At 40.6% G+C, this 18,901-nt stretch overlaps 1 protein-coding gene across 3 annotated transcripts in view; it reads right to left on the bottom strand.

Annotated features, from left to right (window-relative positions):
* The window catches only part of LOC132819826 (KH domain-containing RNA-binding protein QKI-like), a 540,744-nt gene that overhangs the window by 27,758 nt on the left and 494,085 nt on the right, over nucleotides 1-18,901 (bottom strand). For 2 of the 3 annotated variants that reach the window (XM_060831668.1, XM_060831667.1), the window contains exons 5-6: nucleotides 12,758-12,845; nucleotides 4,798-5,070 (exon numbers count right to left, since the gene is read on the bottom strand). In XM_060831668.1, coding sequence (XP_060687651.1) covers nucleotides 4,798-5,070; nucleotides 12,758-12,845 — 361 coding nt within the window. Of the gene's footprint in view, nucleotides 1-4,797; nucleotides 5,095-12,757; nucleotides 12,846-18,901 lie in introns of all 3 variants that reach the window. The other variant, XM_060831665.1, reaches the window with a different exon arrangement.

Genomic DNA, 18,901 nt, shown 5'->3' with positions numbered 1-18,901 from the left:
TCTGTAATGCATAACTGAAAGCGTGGCAGAGGCAGAATCAAGTCAGTATTTAAATGGACATTATTTGAATAGAAGCATTATGCATCAGTACAGAGAAAGTGCAGATAAATGTCATTAAGTCACAATGGTTATTGGATAACCAGTACAGACATGATGCACCAAATGGACTCCAGTACCATAACAATTCAATAATTTCATGCTTTTATGTATTAAATGCACCAAGGCACTTCATAGGACCATTATAGAAAACAACATCAAGCCATATAAGATGATATTAGGTTAGATGACCAAAAGCTTGGTCAAAGAGACCATTTCAAAGAGTATATTAAAATGAGGAAAGTGAGGTGGAGAGGTGGAGAGAGAATATTTAAGAGCTTAGGACTAGAGGTTACTGAAAGCATTAAAATCAGGATATCCAAGACACCAGAATTAGACGAGAGTAGATATTTCAGACAGTTGTGCAGCTGGAAGAAGTTATTGAGCTTGGGAAGGGTGAGGTCACAAAGAGATTCAAAAACAAAGATGAGAAGTTTAGAAAACAGCTTCAAGTTCCTTGAGGCTTTTGGAAGATCTAGTTCACTCTGCAATCTTTATGCTCAAATTAACCAATTCCTCAATTATCATGTTTGATTGCTCTCTCATTTGGAGATAGAAAAGAAATGAAACCTAGAAGGACATCAGAAAACAAAGATATTTCCAGTTTTACACAGTAGTTTAACAAACATCTGCACAATAATAGAAATCAGACATTTAGGCAAATCTGCAATCCAAACTGCTATCTTGATTTTTAAAAAATAGTAACATACAAGGCACTGACCTAAACTGTAACATTTTCAGATAAGGAATCTTGTGAGGATCGGTCTTATAGTCACAAGAGTTACATTACATAGAAACAGACTCTTTTGTCCAACTTGTTCACACTGAACAAATGTCCTAATCTGACCCAGTCCTATTTTCCAGTACTCGGCCCCTATCCCTTTAAAGCCATTTAACAATCCAGATGCCTTTGAAATGTTATAATTGTACCAGCCTCCAATACCTCCTCTGGCAGCTCATTTCATACACGCAACCCTCTTTGAATGAAAATGTTATCTCCTCAGGTCCATTTTAAATCTTTCCCCTCTCACCTTAAACCCATGCCCTCTAGTTTTGGACTCCCATATCCTGGGAAAAAAAGACCTTGGCTATTCACCCTATCTCACCTTTTTGGATCATTAAAAACTGTTCAAGAAATGTTTCCTATGCATTGGTGTCAAATACAGCAAGGAATATTTGCATCTAATTGTATTTTTTTCCAAAACGTTAAACTCTTGAGATGATAATCTTTCTGTTCCCTTTGTAATATATAAACCAATATGCAAATATAGAAATACAGAAAGCAGGAACAGGAGTAGGCCAATCAGCTCTTCAACCTTGCTCCTACTGGCTGTGTTCACATTATCCTTACGACGTGGCAGGTTCTACTCTCAAAATGTGTCAGTGAAAGCCTATCATTCACCAATATAGTCTCTTTACATAAGTCATAAAGGTGAATATGTTTTCCTCTATCTTGCAGCAATTATTCCAAATAAAAAGTTTATGTTTTTAAAAACACCATACACAAAACCTTATGTGAAAGAATTAGTAATGTGTAGGAATTAACACTTGAGAGCTCAACAGTTTAAAAAAAAACACAGCAGTGTGGGGCGAGAAATCAATAAATGTTTCTCAGTGACCAATAGTTAAATACTCTAGCTAGGTATGCAGCAAACATGTAAATGTACCAGAAGTAACAGTTCCAGTGCTAAATGTCATGGTATTTTCACTATGACACTACCCATTAAACAGTCAGAAATATGATCTATAAATTGAAGAGAAAGTATTTGCTTCCAATAACAGATCTAAAGACTGAATGTAGAACAATAAAATGAGCTATATTTTTCTGTCTGATCTAGAATTTCTTTTATTTATTCATGGTATGATGGCACCACTGGCTAGGCCAGTATTTATTCCCCATCCCTAATTGCCCAGAGGGCAGTTGAGAGGCAACCATGTTACTGTGGGTCTGGAGTCACAGGTAAGGATGGCAGATTTCTTTCCCTAAAGGACATCTGTGGACAAGATGGGTTTTCCCAACAATCGGCAATGGATTCATGGTCATCATTAGATGATCAATTCCAGATTTTTATTGAATTAAAATTCTACCATCTGCTGTGGCAGCATGTGAACCCAGGTCTCCACAACATTATCTGGGTCTTTGGATTAACAGTTCAGCAATAATACCAGTAGGCTATCACCTCCCCAAAGTGTGTATCCATAAGTAGATAACTGCTAAGCAAGAGCTGCTTAATGACACTGTTGATAACACCTTTCTTCACCTTACTGATGACTGAGAATAGGCAGATGGACAGTAAAATGACCACATTGGATTTGTCCTGCTTTTGTGTGCAGGATATCTGGTAGATGCGAGTGTTATAACTGTTCTGGGACAGGTTGTCCAGCGTTGCGTGTTCAATTGCCACCATCTCTGCTGGATTTTTCCTGCTGATTCAACAGGATGTACCCAATGGAACATTTCTGTGTAAGTAACAATTCCATGATTATGACTAGGTCAGTCAGTTACTGCTTGACTATTCAAAGGGGCCACTCTCCTAATCTTGGCAATTGCATTCAGTGGCGTTGCTTCTCATTTTCCTATCAATTGCACAGATCTCGGAGACACATGCACAGCAGAAACTTCTGGACACCAATTGCATGCTTTGGAGTGGCTGTGCATGTCCAGGTTCATACCTTCTCTCCTTACTTGCAGTTAAGAATCAAACACATTGCTAAAAGTCAGAAGTGATGTGAACAACAGAAGTTTCCTTCCCTAAAGGGTATCAGTGAGCCATCTGCCATGATGGGATTTGAAACCAGGTTCTGAGAACATTACCTGGGTCTCAGGATTGCTAGTCCCAACACTATACCACTAGGCCATCACCTTCCCTAAAATGTTAAATAAACAGTCAACACCTATAGGCAGAGGTCAATTTTTTTTCAGTATTTTCCTGCTAATGGAGCAGCTTGTTGGCTTTGTTCTATATCTTAAAAAATCTTCTGTGAAGCTTATAAATACATTCAGGTATCCTTTGTCATTATAAACAAAAATACTTTTCCTCCAGATTATTGCCACTGCAAAAAACATCTCATTCTACCTTTGACAAATTTTTAAAGTGGCACAGTGAGTTTATTAGACAGTGGCAAATTGCCTATTAAGGGAGTTATTGCTTGTTGAATACCATGTTGATGGCCCAACTCATCTTATTAATATTCAGCTTCCTATCTTACCAAGCGAAATATGAAAACTGGAGGGAGTGCCTGATGAATTCAGTTGATCACTTGCTTTGAAGGACCTCCATGTTGGACACTGGGTATAAATATTTCAGGGCACATTCCATGGACACTGGTCTGACACACACTCATGACTAATGACATTGACATATGAAACATGCTAGGCTCTAACAATTCTCATGGCCCATCTTTGAATCCCTTACAGAACGCTTCTGCATTTAATGCTGCACCAGAAACTATCATTGTAATGCTGCAGCAAGTACATGCACCCAGCTCATGTACTTGTCCAGGCTGCATCCCTGGACTCTTTGAACACTGTCATGATGCTCAGTCATTCTGGACCGACCTGAACACTCACAGCATTCTTGCCCTGCATTGCTTTTAGCACTTTGGCCCTCAGTCCGAGATACCAGGCTCAGATTACTTCTAAATAAAATCTGAAAGAATTGCGGATACTGGAAATCAAACAAAAATAGATTGCCAGAAAAACTCAGCAGCTCTGGTATCATTTGTAGACAGAAATCAGAATTAACATTTCAGGTCCAGTTACCCTCCCTGAGAAACTGTGAAGTGTACACCCCCTGCATTATGTTTCTCTTATTTAGCGTACACTTTTATGTGGACCTCTTGAATATCCAGAAAATTTGATCAACTGGCACATTCCTGGTCCCACAGGTACTGGTTAATAAAATGTGGTGCCATCACTTTTCCCAAAAATAAAAACACATAGTGCTAGAGAATCTCAGCAGGTCTGGCAGCATTTGAGAGATAAGAATAATGTTAACATTTCAAGTTCAATACGACTCTTCTTTGAAATTTCAGTTCTCTAAGCATACTGAATTTCTCTAGGCACCTTCTGGATATATTTCGGATCTCCAGCATCCTCAGCACTTTGCTTTTGCCTTCCTTAAAAATCTTTTTTTTTAGTTTGCATGTTCCTCATAGTTGCCACTTGCCTTTTTTTTTCAATTTCATTGGGGAGCATACGCTCTAATTCTCTTGCAATGTTAACTGTACAAAAAACAACTGAAAGAGCATGATGTATTCAGCTTACCAGTGCTTTCTAAAGGCAATATCTTATTCAGTATTAGCAACTAATGGCATTAAGGTCTGTTGTAATTAATTAATTGTAGGAAGATGTAACTGTCAAAATATTTTTTGTTATGATTATGGACTTATAATTACTTAGGTCTCAGCTAAATGCACAGACAGTTGCACACAGACTATTTATTATTGATGTTTTACTTCTAGCAGAAGCTTAAATACTTCTAAAGTTTAAATTATGGAATTTCAGAGAGTGCTGTAAAGAACTCAAGATTCTCATCAGATGTTACACTGTAATTACAAATGGTTAATTCAAATAGGCTTGTACAACTCAATGGAATAAAGGTCAAGCTTCTGTAAAACTAAATGAGCCTTAACCAGCTCAAACAATGTACCAGGATGTTAAACATGAAGTGGAATAATCATGCTTGAAAAATTCCTTACCTAATACACCACTAGGCTCAATGGGATACTCCAGGATAGAAGTAGCTGGTGCCAGTGTGTAAGGATAGTCGTAAGGAGTATAAATTAGACTGGCTTCAGGTGCAGGAGGCACTATTGTAGTCGGGTGAGGTGATCCATTAGGCATTACTGTTGCCGTTTGTATTTGCCTAATTAGAGGCATAATAGTTGGACCAGCTGGTGTCGGGGCCCTCAAGGCAGCTGGTGGTAGAACCGACGTGGGCCCTGTAATGATCCGTGGAGCTTGGGCTGTTGCTGCAAGAGAAAAGGCAAGGGCAGCTACAGTAAGCGAAGGAAATTCATAGTGAAGGTGCGGATAGAATAATATGTATCAGGAAAAGGAAAAGTTGGAAATGGAGAAAAGCCAAATAAGCAGGTGGAATGAAAGAAAAATTAAGAAGTAGTAATTAGTACAAGTGGTGATAACTTGCAATGCTAAAGCACATCTTTAACCAAATGTAAACCAACTTCCAATTAAACTCAATTAAAAATGGGAATTGAAAAACTCAAAATCCAGTTGGTCATAAATGTAAGCAAAGGATAAACACGTTAGAGCCATATCTTATAATAGAGTCATAGAATCATACAACACGGAAACAGACCCTTCGGTCCAACTAATTCACATCAGCCATGTTCCCAAACTGAACTGGTCTAACCTGCCTGTGTTTGGCCCATAGCCCTGTAACCTTTCCTATTCATGAACTTATCCAAATTTTTAAAAAAAAATACATCCACCATTTCTTTTGGCAGTTCATTTCACACATTAACCACTCTGTGTAAAAAAAAAGTTGCTCCTCATGCCCTTTATACCTTTTTTTCTCCTCACCTTAAAAATATGCCTCCTAGTTTTGAACTCCCCCACCTTGGGTAAAAGACCTTTGCTATTTACCTTATCTATGTCCCTCATGATTTTATAAATTTCTATAAGATCACCCCTCAACATCCTACACTCCAGTGAAAGAAGTACCAGCCTAACCAGTCTCTCCTTATAACTCAAAGCTTCCAGTCCCAGCAATAACCTGGTAAATCTTTTCTGAACCCTTTCCTGTTTAATGTCTATCCTACAACAGGGCGATCAGAACTGCACAGAGCATTCCAGAAGAGGCCTCACCAAAGACCTGTTCAACCATTATGTCTCAACTATATACAATGGTCTGAGCAATGAAAATAAATGAGCTAAATACCTTCTTAACCATGTTGTATACCTGTGATACAGATTTCAAAGAATTATGTATCTGAACCCCTCAGTCTCTGTTCTGCAACATTACCCAGGGTGGCATGTTGGCTCAGTTATCAGCACTGCTCCCTCAAGGCACCAGGGACCTGGGTTCAATTCCAGCCTTGGGGGACTGTCTGTGTGGAGTTTGCACAATCTCTCTGTGTGTGCGTGGGTTTCCTCCAGGTGCTCCAGTTTCCTCCCACAGTCCAAAGATGTGCAAGTTAGGTGAATTGGCCATGCTAAATTGTCCATAGGGATATGTAGGTTAAGTGCATTAGTCAGGGGTAAATATAGAAGAGGAGAATGGGTCTGGGTGGATTACTCTTCAGAGGGTCAGTGTGGACTTGTTGGGCTGAAGGGCCTGTTTGCACACCGATTCTAATTATTTGTATAAATCCTGCCCTTGCTTGTTTTACCAAAACGCAATACTTTGCATTTATTCAAATCAAACTCTACCTGCCACTCCTCAGCCCATTGACCCAATTGAGCAAGATCGCTTTGTAATCTTAGATAATCTTCTCCACTGTCATCTATGTTACAAATTTTGGTGCCCTCAGGAAACTTAATAACCATGCTTCCTATATTCTCATCCAAACAATTTACATAAAAGTCAAACAAAAGTGAACCCAGTACCCATTCCTGTGGAACACCGCTGGTCACAGGCCTCCACTCTGAAAAGCAAACCTCAACCACCCTTTCTCTCCTACTGAAAAGCCAATTTTACATCTAATTAGCAAGCTCACCTTGAATCTCTTGTGATTTAACCTAAGTAAATAGTTTGCCATGCAGAACCTTATCAAAAGTTTTACTGAAGACCAAGTAAACAACATCTACCGCTCTACCCCCATCAGTCTTTTTGGCTACTTTCTCAAAAAACTCAATTAAGTTTGTGAGACATGATTTCCCTCACACAAAACTATGCTGACTACCCCTAACCATTCCTCATCTCTGCAATGCACATAAATCCTATCTTTCAGAATCACCTTCAACAACTTACCCACCACCGATGTCAGGCTGACAGGTCTGAACCTCCCAGGCTTCTCTTTATAGCCTTAAATAATGTACGATGAAGTTCAGATTATCAAGCAATTCTCTAAAGGTTTCCGTGGCACAGTGGTAAAGTCCATGGTTCTGGGCCAGAGGACCTGGGTTCCAGTCCCATCTGCTTCAGAAGTGTGATGTAACAGGTTTTAAACAGGTTGGTTGAAAATATCTAAATGGAAATTCTCATTTTCTCCATGTAAACTACCAAGGTTTTTTGTAATTCAGAAGTCAAAAGCCAAGATTTCATTAACAGTACTTTTACAAATGTACACTGTCTGCCTCACTACCTATCCCATCCCATCCTCAAGTTATATGAGCTCTTTGTGCTGCACCAGCAGATATTTAATGTAAAATGGCTAGACCATAAAACCATAAGACATAGAAGTGGAAGTAAGGCTATTCAGCCCATCGAGTCCACTCCGCCATTCAATCATGGCTGATGGACATTTCAATGCCACTTGCCCGCACTCTCCTCATATCCCTTAATTCCTTGCGAGATTAAGAATTTGTCAATCTCTGCCTTAAAGACATTTAAACGTCCCGGCCTCCAGTGCGCTCTTGGCAATGAATCCCAAAGGCCCACCACTCTCTGGCTGAAGAAATGTCTGCTCATTTTCGTTTCAAGCTGATCCCCTCCAATTCTAAGGCCATGCCCATGGATCCTAGTATCCCTGCCTGATGGAAACAAATTTCCAGCATCGACCCTTTCTAAGCCATGCATTATCTTGTAGGTTTCTATTAGATCTCCCCTTAGCCTTCTAAATTCGAATGAATACAATCTCAGCATCCTCAGCCAATCATCATATGTTAGGCCTATCATTCCAGGGATCATCCGTGTGAATCTCCGTTAGACATGCTCCAGTGCCAGTATGTCCTTCCTGAAGTGTGTGGCCCAAAACTGGACACAGTATTCTAAATGGGGCCTAACCAGAGCTTTATAAAGTCTCAGCAGCACATCACTGCTTTTACATTCCAACCCTCAAGATAAATGACAACATTACATTTGTTTTCTTAACCATGGACTCAACCTGGAAGTCAACCTTTAGAGAATTCTGGACTAGCACTCCTAGATCCCTTTGTACTTTGGCTTTATGAATTTTCTCACTGTTTAGAAAATAGTTCATGCCTGTAATCTATTGTTCCAAAGTGCAGGACCTCGCATTTGCTCACATTGAACTTCATCAGCCATTTCTTGGACCACTTTCCGAAACTGTCTAAATGTTTTTGCAGCCTCTCCATCTCCTTAGAACTACCTGACTGTCTGCTTAACTTCGTATCATTGGCAAACTTCATCCAGATCATTTATAAAGTGAACAGTTACAGCCCCAACATTGAACCCTGTGGGACACCACTTGTCACCAGCTTACATTCTGAAAAAGAACCTTTTATCCTAACTCAGAATTGACTGTCTGACAGAAGACAAATAGCTCACCTCCAACACCATGGGCCCTCACCTTACTCAGCAGCCTCCTGTGAGGCACCTTATCAAAGGCCTTTTGGAAATCTAGGTAGATAACATCCACAGGGTTTCCCTGATCTCACCTACATGTTATCTCTTCAAAAGAATTAATGTTGCCACATTACCAACATTGATGAAACAAGTGCCTAATTGGCTGCAATGTGATTTAGGAAGTCCTGACATTGTGATAGACCTTCATTGCATGTTTTTAAATTAGGTAGTATGCAAGGACGTAATTGCCCAGTGCATTTTCCATTAATATCCATACTTTTGGTGTTGTGGCAAAATATTCAAAAAATCATTGGAGTGACTGCTTAGTGAATCAGACATGGTATAGGATTTGATTCCATCCAGCAGAGAGCCAGTACACACACAATGGCCCAAATAGCCCCCATTTTGTTTTGCAACCTATGGTTCTGTAATCTGCTATAGTAAAGATGCTGAATAATGCAAGCAGTGCTATGACAATTGAAATGTAGCACACTCTACCTGAGATAGGCCAGCTACTTATCAGAAATGATTGTAAAGATATCTGATTGCATGTTCCATCAAATGTCAAATTCCTAAACACATGGATTTTATTTAAACTGTATATTTTTATGACTAGAATATCTTTTATTGTCACTAGTGACCAGATGAAAGTGAATCAAACTGTCAATGACTTAACCTAATTATATTGCAAGATCCTTTTAAAACCAGTGAATAAATGGTGCTTTATGGAGCATTGCACTTCAGCAATACCTAACATTCAGACCATATGAACTCTACGTGCTATACACTACTGACTCAATGCATTGAAATGCAAGGGACAAATTGTGTGTGGGAGTGGGGGAGGCATGGGTATGTGTATGGGCATTGGGGTGTGGAAAATGACAAGCAAAAAAGTTGTTAATTTCCAACTGTGATATTTTATTTACATGGCAAATAACAAATGTTAGGATTGTATATTTTGGAAAAGATTTCCAAACATGGGAACTTTTATGAAAAAGATTCCAGCCATAGAAATGAAGAACAAGGAAAACTGCCCACGTAATTGCAGGTCAGTCATGAAGTCAAGAGGTTCAGACAGTTTGTATATACATAAGTCAATCCCGAAAAACAGATCTGCTAGAAAGGATTGGGGCTTATTCTGCGGTAGGTGGGACCTCTACAAACAGAATGGTCCACACCTGGACTAGAGGGGTACCAATATCCTGGGGGTGGGAGGAGAGATGTGCTAATGCTGAGCCTTTGGCTTTGATCTTTGTTGTCTTCTCTACAGGAATAGTGCCAGAAGACTGAGGGATAGCAAATGTTGTCCCCTTGGTCAAGAAGGGAAGTAGAGAAAACCCTGGCAATTAAAGACCAATGAGCTTTGCTTCTGATGTGGGCAAAGTGTTGAAAAAGATCATAAGAGATAGGATTTATCATCATCTAGAAAGCAATATGTTGATTAGGGATAGTCAACCCAGTTTTGTGAAGGGTAGGTCGTGCCTCACAAATCTTATTGAGATATTCGAGAGGCTGACCAAATAGGTGGAGGAGGGTAAAGTGGTTGATGTGGTGTATGTGGATTTCAGTAAGGCATTTGATAAGGTTCCCCATAGTAGACTATTGCACAAAATACAGGGACGTGGGATTGAGGATGATTTAACTGTTTGGATCAGAAATTGGCTAGTTGAAAAAAGACAGAGGGTGGTGGTTGATGGGAAATGTTTGTCCTGGAGTTGAGTTACCGCAAAAATCTGTTTTAGGTCCACAGCTATTGGTCATTTTTGTAAGATGACCAGAGGGTTAGATAGGGTGGACAGTGAGAGTCTTGTTTCTTGAATGGCGATGGCTAGCAAGAGGGGACATAGATTTAAATTGAGGGGGGGGATATATATATATATATATATATATATATATATATATATATATAGGACAGATATCAGAGGTACTTTCTTTCATCAGATAGTAGGAGGGGCATGGAACGCACTGCCTGAAACTGTAGTAGTATCGTCAACTTTAAGGGCACTTAAATGGTCATTAGATGAAAATGGAATAGTGTAGGATAGATAGTCTTCAGATTGGTTCCACAGATCAGGGCAACATCGAGGGCCGAAGGGCCTGTTGTACATTGCAATGTTCTATGTTCAATGTTGACTGAAGATGGCATCTGCTCCTTTGTGGAAAGACTACCTTTCCAGAGCAGGAATATATTCATAGAGTTGAAAATGTGTTGCTGGAAAAACGCAGCAGGTCAGGCAGCATCCAAGGAACAGGAGATTCGACGTTTCAGGCATAAACCCTTCTTCGGAATGAGCTTGGATTCTTCTGTGGGTGAAGAGGAGTGGAGGTCCTTTGCAAGTCTGTGAAAGTGTTGTCCTGAGCTGCGATAGGTCTAATTGCAGGGAAGGTAGGTAACGACGCATGGCTGCAAGTGCGGAACGGAGGATCCGGAGGAAGGTTTGTTGCTGGAGGCATCGGATGCGTTGTAGGTACTGGTTGTCCTGGTTGGGTCCAAATTTTGTTGGTCGGAATGTAGTCCAGAGTCCGTGTGGGATCAGTCTGTTCCGTAGGCAGGTGCTGAGGAAGGAGATGTGGCTGTGGTAGCGAGTCTGTTTGAGAACGTGGCTGAAGAGCTTCTGTGCAGAGATGATGACCTGGGGTATGCAGTGAGAGAGGGACTCACTGAAATCCTTGGAGATGGAGGAAGAGAGCTTCTTCAAGGAAGGCATCCTTGCAAGAGGATTCGCAGTAGGTCAAAATCTTCGAGGAGAAAGTGAGGACTGCAGATGCTGGAGGTCAGAGCTGAAAATGTGTTGCTGGAAAAGCGCAGCAGGTCAGGCAGCATCCAAGGAACAGGAGATTTGACGTTTCGGGTATAAGCCCTTCTTCAGGACTCTATATTCATAGAGTCCCTACTGTGTGGAAACAGGCCATTCGGCCCAAGTCCACACTGACCCTCCGAGGAGTATCCCACCCAAACTCATTCCCCTGTCCCATTATCCTATATTTACCCTTGTCTAACAGACCTAGCCTACACATCCCTGAACACTATAGGCAATTTAGCATGGTCAATTCACCTAACCTGCACATCTTTGGACTGAGAGATTAAAACGGAGCAATTGGAGGGAGATACAGGGAGAACGGTCAAACTTCACAAAGACAGTTGACCAAGGCTGCAATCGAACCCGGATCCCTGGCATTGTGAGGTAGCAGTGCTAACCATTGAGCCACTCTAGCTCTAATTAATATAAATATTTGGGAGCAATCATAAAGTAACAATCCAATCAATCATCTGATGTGAAATTAAAATGCAACAAAAATACCCTAAAAATTTGAATCCCAGGAGTTCACTTTACTGAGCCTCCAAACACTTGCTTATACCATATTCTTTCAATTTTATGTGGAGATGTCCTTCTACGTTTGGTCTTTGAGCTTATGGCAATTTTAAAATGGAAGACAGCTGGGCACCCTCCTCTTTGATATTTAACGCCATTTAAAGGGAAGTAAAGCACTGGACTGGCACATATTATAACCTATTAATGAGCATCATTTGCCCATTACACAGCAATTTAATAGTGAGCCTTTTTCCATCAACTATCAGGCCAAAAATCAACAAGTGAATTCCTGTAGAAAACAATAAAAATTCACATTAGTAGGAGAATTATGCAACGTCATGCCATGAGTGCTCTGTCCAAAGGCAGGTCCTTGGCTCACTGCGTGGTGCTACTTCAAATTGAGCCCATTATTTTGCGATTTCTTTTGTGCTTTGAAATTGCTTTCAACTCTCAAGAGGCAGAGCAAGCAGGCCTGGACAATCTCAGTTGGAACAGGAATCAAGTTGGTGCTGTTGGCATTCTTCTGAACCATCCAGTGAACGGAGCTAACCAGCCCCCTTAATTATAGAACGTTTTTCAAGAAGCAAATAACTTTTTTGTCGACTCGTCTACTGTAGCTTCATTTTTGTATTGAGATTCATCACCTTCCTGAGCATTCCCTGTAAAGGGGTGGTGAGAAGGGGGTGGGAGGGAAGGCTGGACCTTCTATGTTTAAACCTAGCAATTTATTTGAAATCAGAGAAATCTGCACTTGGCTGTTGTAACATATTTAACTTTCTACAGGTTTTCATCCCCTCTAGATATTCATTACAGAAATCACCAGCCTCAGCATCTTGCTGGGTTTGTCTCAAAGTTAAATATTCTACAAGTTGTGGAATAGTCATACTAGGGACTAGAAACCCAACATATCCTTACGTGATTTGATGTTGGCATCTCTATAAGTGCCGTTCAGTATTGCTAATTCCATCAGCTGCATTTTCTTAAGGTTATCTTCTCCTTCTGCCTGGAAGACACAATTTTGGAAAATAATTAATGTTGAACCATATTGAAGACTTCAGAAGTATAAATTGTTTATAAATATATGAATGACAGAAACTTGCTCCAAAATATTAATTTTAACAATAAAAAAAACAAAGTAAGTTACAACTGTCAAATTTCCGTTTCCAAGTGAAATGTTAGACAGATGATCCATTTAGATAATCAGGTGGAGATAACATTGGTAGAATCTTGTGGTGATGATGAAGGTCTTCAGCAACAGCTGGAGAACTGCTAAGAGTATGGCGAGATATCCTGCTGCGTCTTTAACCACTTGGCAAGGCAGTGGCTGATCCTTCGCACAAGATCAAGGGCCCTGGGGGCTGACATCCCATCCATTGAGAATTACCAGAAATGAAGAACAAGGAAAATTGCCAATTTAATTGCAGGTCATTCATGAAGTCAAGAGGTTCAGATAGTTTCAGAGGCTGGCAGATCATCTGTACTCAACAGCACCATCATGAAGGTGTTCACTGGTGCTGGTGTATTCTCCACCTTATGTGTCAGATCAAGTAGAGAACCAGGCACAGGTTGCTGAGCTGGTCGAAATGGGTGGCTCTCTCGCTAAGGCTGATACATGATTGTTAATTGACCACTTAAGGGCCCTTACTGGTACTTGATTAGGAAGGTTACCCAAATGCCTTGCCACGCAGAGTGTGATTGCTAAGCTGGTCTCTCCAAGACTGATCCATGTGATTATTTGCCTTTCTCACCATCAGTCCTGTCACTTCTAGGGAGGGGGAAGCTCTGCACTGTTTTGCATCTTCTCAAATGATTTGACAGGAAACAAAACTACCAGTGATGAATCACAAAATGATTATGTCTGAATTAGTTCTCTGAGCATTTTAATTCAATGCTTTTCCACCTTAACTTTGCAGATTTTTTCTATTTAAATAATTGTATGTTATCCTTTTGAATGCCTCAATTGAACTTGTTAGCACGAAACATCTCTTCCAGTAAAGACAAAGAAATAAGGAAAGAGAAGATTAAAAATATGGGTAAGCTAGCCAACAATATAAAGGAAGATTGTAAGAGTTTCTTTAGATATATAAAGAGAAAAAGAAAGGCAAAAGTGGACATTGGACCACTGGAAAATGATGGTGGAGAGATAGTAGTGAGGAACAAGCAAATGGCTGAGGAATTACTTCACATCAATCTTCACAGTGGAAGACGTAAGTAACATTCCAAAAAAATCAAGAGAGTCAGGGAGCAGAGCTGAGTCTGGTGGTCATTATCAAGGAGAAGGTGCTAGAAAAACCGAATGACCTGAGGGTAGATAAATTATCTGGACCAGATGGACTCCACCCCAGAGTTCTAATGGAGACAGCTGAAGGGATAGTGGAGGGATTAGTGGTGATCTTTCAGGAATCGCTAGAATCAGGGAGTGTCCCAGAGGACTGGAAAATCATTAGCGAGACACCCCTGATTAAAAAGGGAGTAAGGAATGGAAAATGACAGGCTGATTAGCCTAACCTCAGTTGTGTGTAAAATCTTGGAGCCCATTGTGAAGGATGAGATTTCCGAATACTTGCAAGTATATGATAAAATAGGGCAAAGTCAGCATGCTTTCATCAAGGGGAGGTCATGCCTAACAAATCTGCTAGAATTCTTTGAGGAAGTAATGAGCATGTAGACCAAGGACAGCCAATGGATGTTGTCTACCTGAACTTCAAGGAGGCCTTTGACAAGGTGCCGCATGCTGAGTAAGATAAGGGCCATGGTGTTAGAGGCAAGGGGTTAGCATGGATAGAAGCTTGGCTGCTTGGCAGAAAGCAGAGAGTGGGGATAAAAGAGTCGAAAAGTGTGGATCGGGAAAAGCACAGCAGGTCAGGCAGCATCTGAGGAGCAGGAGAATCAGTGTTTTGGGCATAAGCCCTTCATCAGGAAGGGTCTTTCTCAGAATGACAGCCGGTGACAAGTGGTGTTCTCCAAGGCTTGGTGTTGGGACCACAATTTTTCACTTTAATGATCTAGACGAAGGAACTGAGAGCATTCTGGCCAAGTTTACAGATGATACAAAGATAGGTAAAGGAACAGGTAGCATTGAGGTAGTGGGAGGCTGCAGAAGGATTTGGACAGGTTGGGAGAGTAAGCAAAGCAGATGGAGTACAACGTGGGGAAGTGTTAGGTCATCCACTTTGGTAAGAAGAATAGAAGCATTGACTGTTTTCTAAATGGGGAGAAAATTCAGAAGTCAGTTGTAAAAAGAGACTTGGGAGCTCTGGCCCAAGCTTCTCCCAAGGTAAACTTGCAGGTTTAATCAGTAGTTAGGAAGGCAAATACGATGTTGGCATTTATTTTGAGAGGATTCGAACAAAAAAGCAGGGATGCACTTCTGAGGCTATATAAGGCTCTAGTCAGACCACATTTCGAGTATTATGCACAGTTTTGGGCCCCATATTTCAGGAAGGATGTACTGGCTCTGTAGTGGGTTCAGAGGATGTTCATGAGAATGGTCCCAGGAATGAAAAGCTTAACAGATGAGGAACGTTTGAGGATTCTGTGTCTATACTTGATGGAGTTTGGTAGGATAAGGGGGGGATCTAATTGAAACTTACAAAATACTGAATGGCCTGGACAGAGTGGATGTTAGTAAGATGTTTCCATTGATAGGAGAGACTATGACCTGAGGGCACCTGAGAGTAAAGGGAAAACCTTTTAGAATGGAGATACGTAGAAACTTCTTCAGCCAGAGAGTGGTGAATCTATGGAATTCACTGCCACAGAAGGCTGTAGAGGCAAGGTCATTGGGTTTTTTTAAGATGGTGATAGATAGGTTCTTGAGTGTCAAGAGGATCAAGGGTTACAAAGAAAAAGCAGGAGAGCAGGGTTGAGAAACTTATCAGCCGTGATTGAATGGCAGAGCAGATTTGATGGATTGAAAGGCCTAATTTCTACTCCTACGTCTTATGGTCTACTAGTACATCTATGTGCCAACTAATCCCTGTGTGCTTTTATCATCTTATGTTTGTTTCTTTCACAAAATACTTCAAAATTATGAGGGGGGACAGTTTCTCCCTATCCTTCTACATCCATTATGATTTTGAAAACTTTTATCAAATCTCAAACTTCTTATCTGCAAGGAAAACATTCCCAACTTCTCCAACCTTTTCTTATAAATAAAATGTTCATCCCTGGAACCATTCTCATAAACTTCTTCTACACTCTCCTCAACGTATTCACATCCTTCTGAAAGTGTGGCACTCAAGGTACACAATATTGTAGCTGAGGTCTAATCAATGTCTTAAAAACATTCATCATAACTTCCCTGCTCTTGTATTGCATGGTTCTAGTTGAGGCCTAGAATGTCATATACTTTATGAACAATTTTCTCTACCACTAAGACTCGCTGCTCCTGCACAATCTTTAGAATAGTATACTTTTCTTTACACAGTCTTCCCATTTTCTTTGTATCAATGTGTGCTACCTCATACTTCTCTGCACTGAATTCTAATCTGTCACCTACCTGCCCACTTGATCAACATGTCAGTATCCTTTTGATGTTCTGCACTGTCCTCAAATTTGGTTGGCAAATGTTGACATTGTAATCTGTGCATCAAGATCCAAATCATTTATTTACAACAGGAAGAACAGGGTCCCAATCCTGATTCCTGGGAATTTCCATTACAAACTTTCTTACAACCCAAAAATACCCATTAATCATGGCTCTGTTTCCTATCCTTCAGTTTGTTTTGTATCCCCATAGCTATAGTCCCTTTTATTTCCTCGCAGATTTATAATTTTCCTTGTAGGTCCCTGTGTGGTACTATATATAATGTCTTTTTGAAATCCAAGTACATCACATCAACATCCCTCCCCTCGTCAACCCTCTCTATTACAAACCAACTTTTCAGTGAAAGCACTTTAACTTCCAGCCCTTACACTCATTCCTGGAACAATGAATAACAAGGACAACCAAGTCAGATTCCTATTTACTCACATAAGCTCTGCCTTCAACACTATCATTACAATCAAACCCATATCCAAACTCAGAGACCTACTTTCCCCTCTGCAACTGGATCCTTGGTTTCCTGACTTGGGTTCAGATCACAATCAGCAAGGATAGGCAACAACACCTCCTCCATGATAATCCTCAACACTAGTACTCTGCAAGGCTGCATACTCAGCCCCGTATACACTCACCGCTGTCTGGCCAAAGTCAGTTCTAATTCCATTTACAAATTTGCTGATGATATCCCCATAGTGGCTCCAATATCAAATAAAAAGACAGAATACAGAAATGAGATAGAGATCTTAGTGGGAGAGATTGTTGGCATAGGATTAAACAACAGTTCCACCCTCACTGTCAGCAAAACAAAGGACCTGGTCACTGACCTCAGGAAGTGGAGTGAAGGACATGCCCCTGTCTGTATCAACTGTGCTCAGGTGGAGGTGGTTGAGGCCTTCAAATTCTGAGGAATAAATATCACCAATCTCTCCTGGTCAACCCACATTGACGCTACAGTCAAGAAAGCACACAAGCATCTCTACTTCCTCAGAGGGCTAAGGAAATTTGGCATGTCCACAATGACCCTTACCAATTTTTATGGATGCACCATAAAAAGCGTCCGATCTGGATGCAATACAGCTCATTTGGCAACTGCTCTGCCCAACACCGCAAGAAATTACAGAGTCGTGAATGCAGCTCAGTGGATCACTGAAGCTTTCCTTCCATTTATTCCATCTACACCTCCCACTGCCTCAGGAAAGCAGCCAACATAATCAAAGACCCCTCCCATCCCAGTTATACTCTCCTCCATCTTCTTCCATCAGGCAGAAGATACATGTTTCTAAATACGTACCACCAGATTCAAGAACAGCTTTCTCTCTGCTATTACCAGACTTATGAATGGACCTCTCATGTATTAGAGTTGATCTTTCTCTGCACCTTCTCTGTTGTTATATCATGCATTTTGTCTATTACCCTGATGTATTTATGGAATGTATGATTTGTCTGAATCACACACAAAACAATGCTTTTCACTATATCTTGGTACATTTGACAATAAAAGTCAAATCAAAAGGGGTGGCATGGTGGCTCAGTGGTTAGCACTGCTGCCTCACAGCACCAGGGGCCCAGGTTATATTCCAGCCTCGGGCAACTGTCTGTGTGGAGCTTGCACACTCTCACCATATCTGTGTGGGTTTCCTCCAGGTGCTCCAGTTTCCTGCCACAGTCACAAAGATGTGCAGGTTAGGTGAATTGGCCATGCTAAACTGCCCATAGTGTTAGGTGCATTAGTCAGAGGGAAAAGGGGTTTGGGTGGGTAACTGTTTGGAAGGTCAGTGTGGACTTCCACTTGGGCCAAAGGACATATTTCCCCACTGTAGGGAATCTAATCTAATCTAAAAAATCAAATTTAACCAAACAGAACTTAACAGGAATGATAAGCAATACGACGACACATTGAACAAAACTTAAGGTAAGTTTAGCAATGCAATGGACAACAGATACATTTTTACCCCAAGTATTATTGTAGATAGAAGATCTTAAAATTAATTTAGATATAGTAATTAACTAGAAACAGTTATAATTGTCATTGGCTATTGATTTTCAGGTGCCTTGTTCCCCATTATTTGTTGGATGATTGGCATAGCCATCCTCCCAGGGTACTGGAATCATTGTTTGAGTTGACTGCAAGAGATGTACAAAAGGATTGTGGTGACCAAACTCTCTTGATTACTCTTGTACAAGAATTGGGTATTGCACTTTCTATATAACAACAGAGACTATCCTTTAAAAAAAATTCATTTGAGTTTTGGCACATTTCCTCTATGTACACACAAGCAGCTTGCTTTTATAATAATGTTCCAGAAACTCCTGATACACACAAAAGAGAATGGCCATGACTGCTCATATTCAGTTACTCTCCCAAAATACTATCATAGCCTAAGTGCAATGTTCTGCAAAGGCAATAATACATTATAGTCCCTTTTCTTCTGATATTTCATTACATTACAGAAGCTTAGGGTCAGCCTACCATATAGCCTAAAGTAAGGTTGTATTGCAATAATGGGATTCCA

Source organism: Hemiscyllium ocellatum, chromosome 10, assembly GCF_020745735.1.
Source record: "Hemiscyllium ocellatum isolate sHemOce1 chromosome 10, sHemOce1.pat.X.cur, whole genome shotgun sequence".
NCBI classification, from domain to species: domain Eukaryota; kingdom Metazoa; phylum Chordata; class Chondrichthyes; order Orectolobiformes; family Hemiscylliidae; genus Hemiscyllium; species Hemiscyllium ocellatum.
Note: the sequence above shows the minus strand (reverse complement) of the source record. Positions and strands in the feature narration are given on the sequence as shown.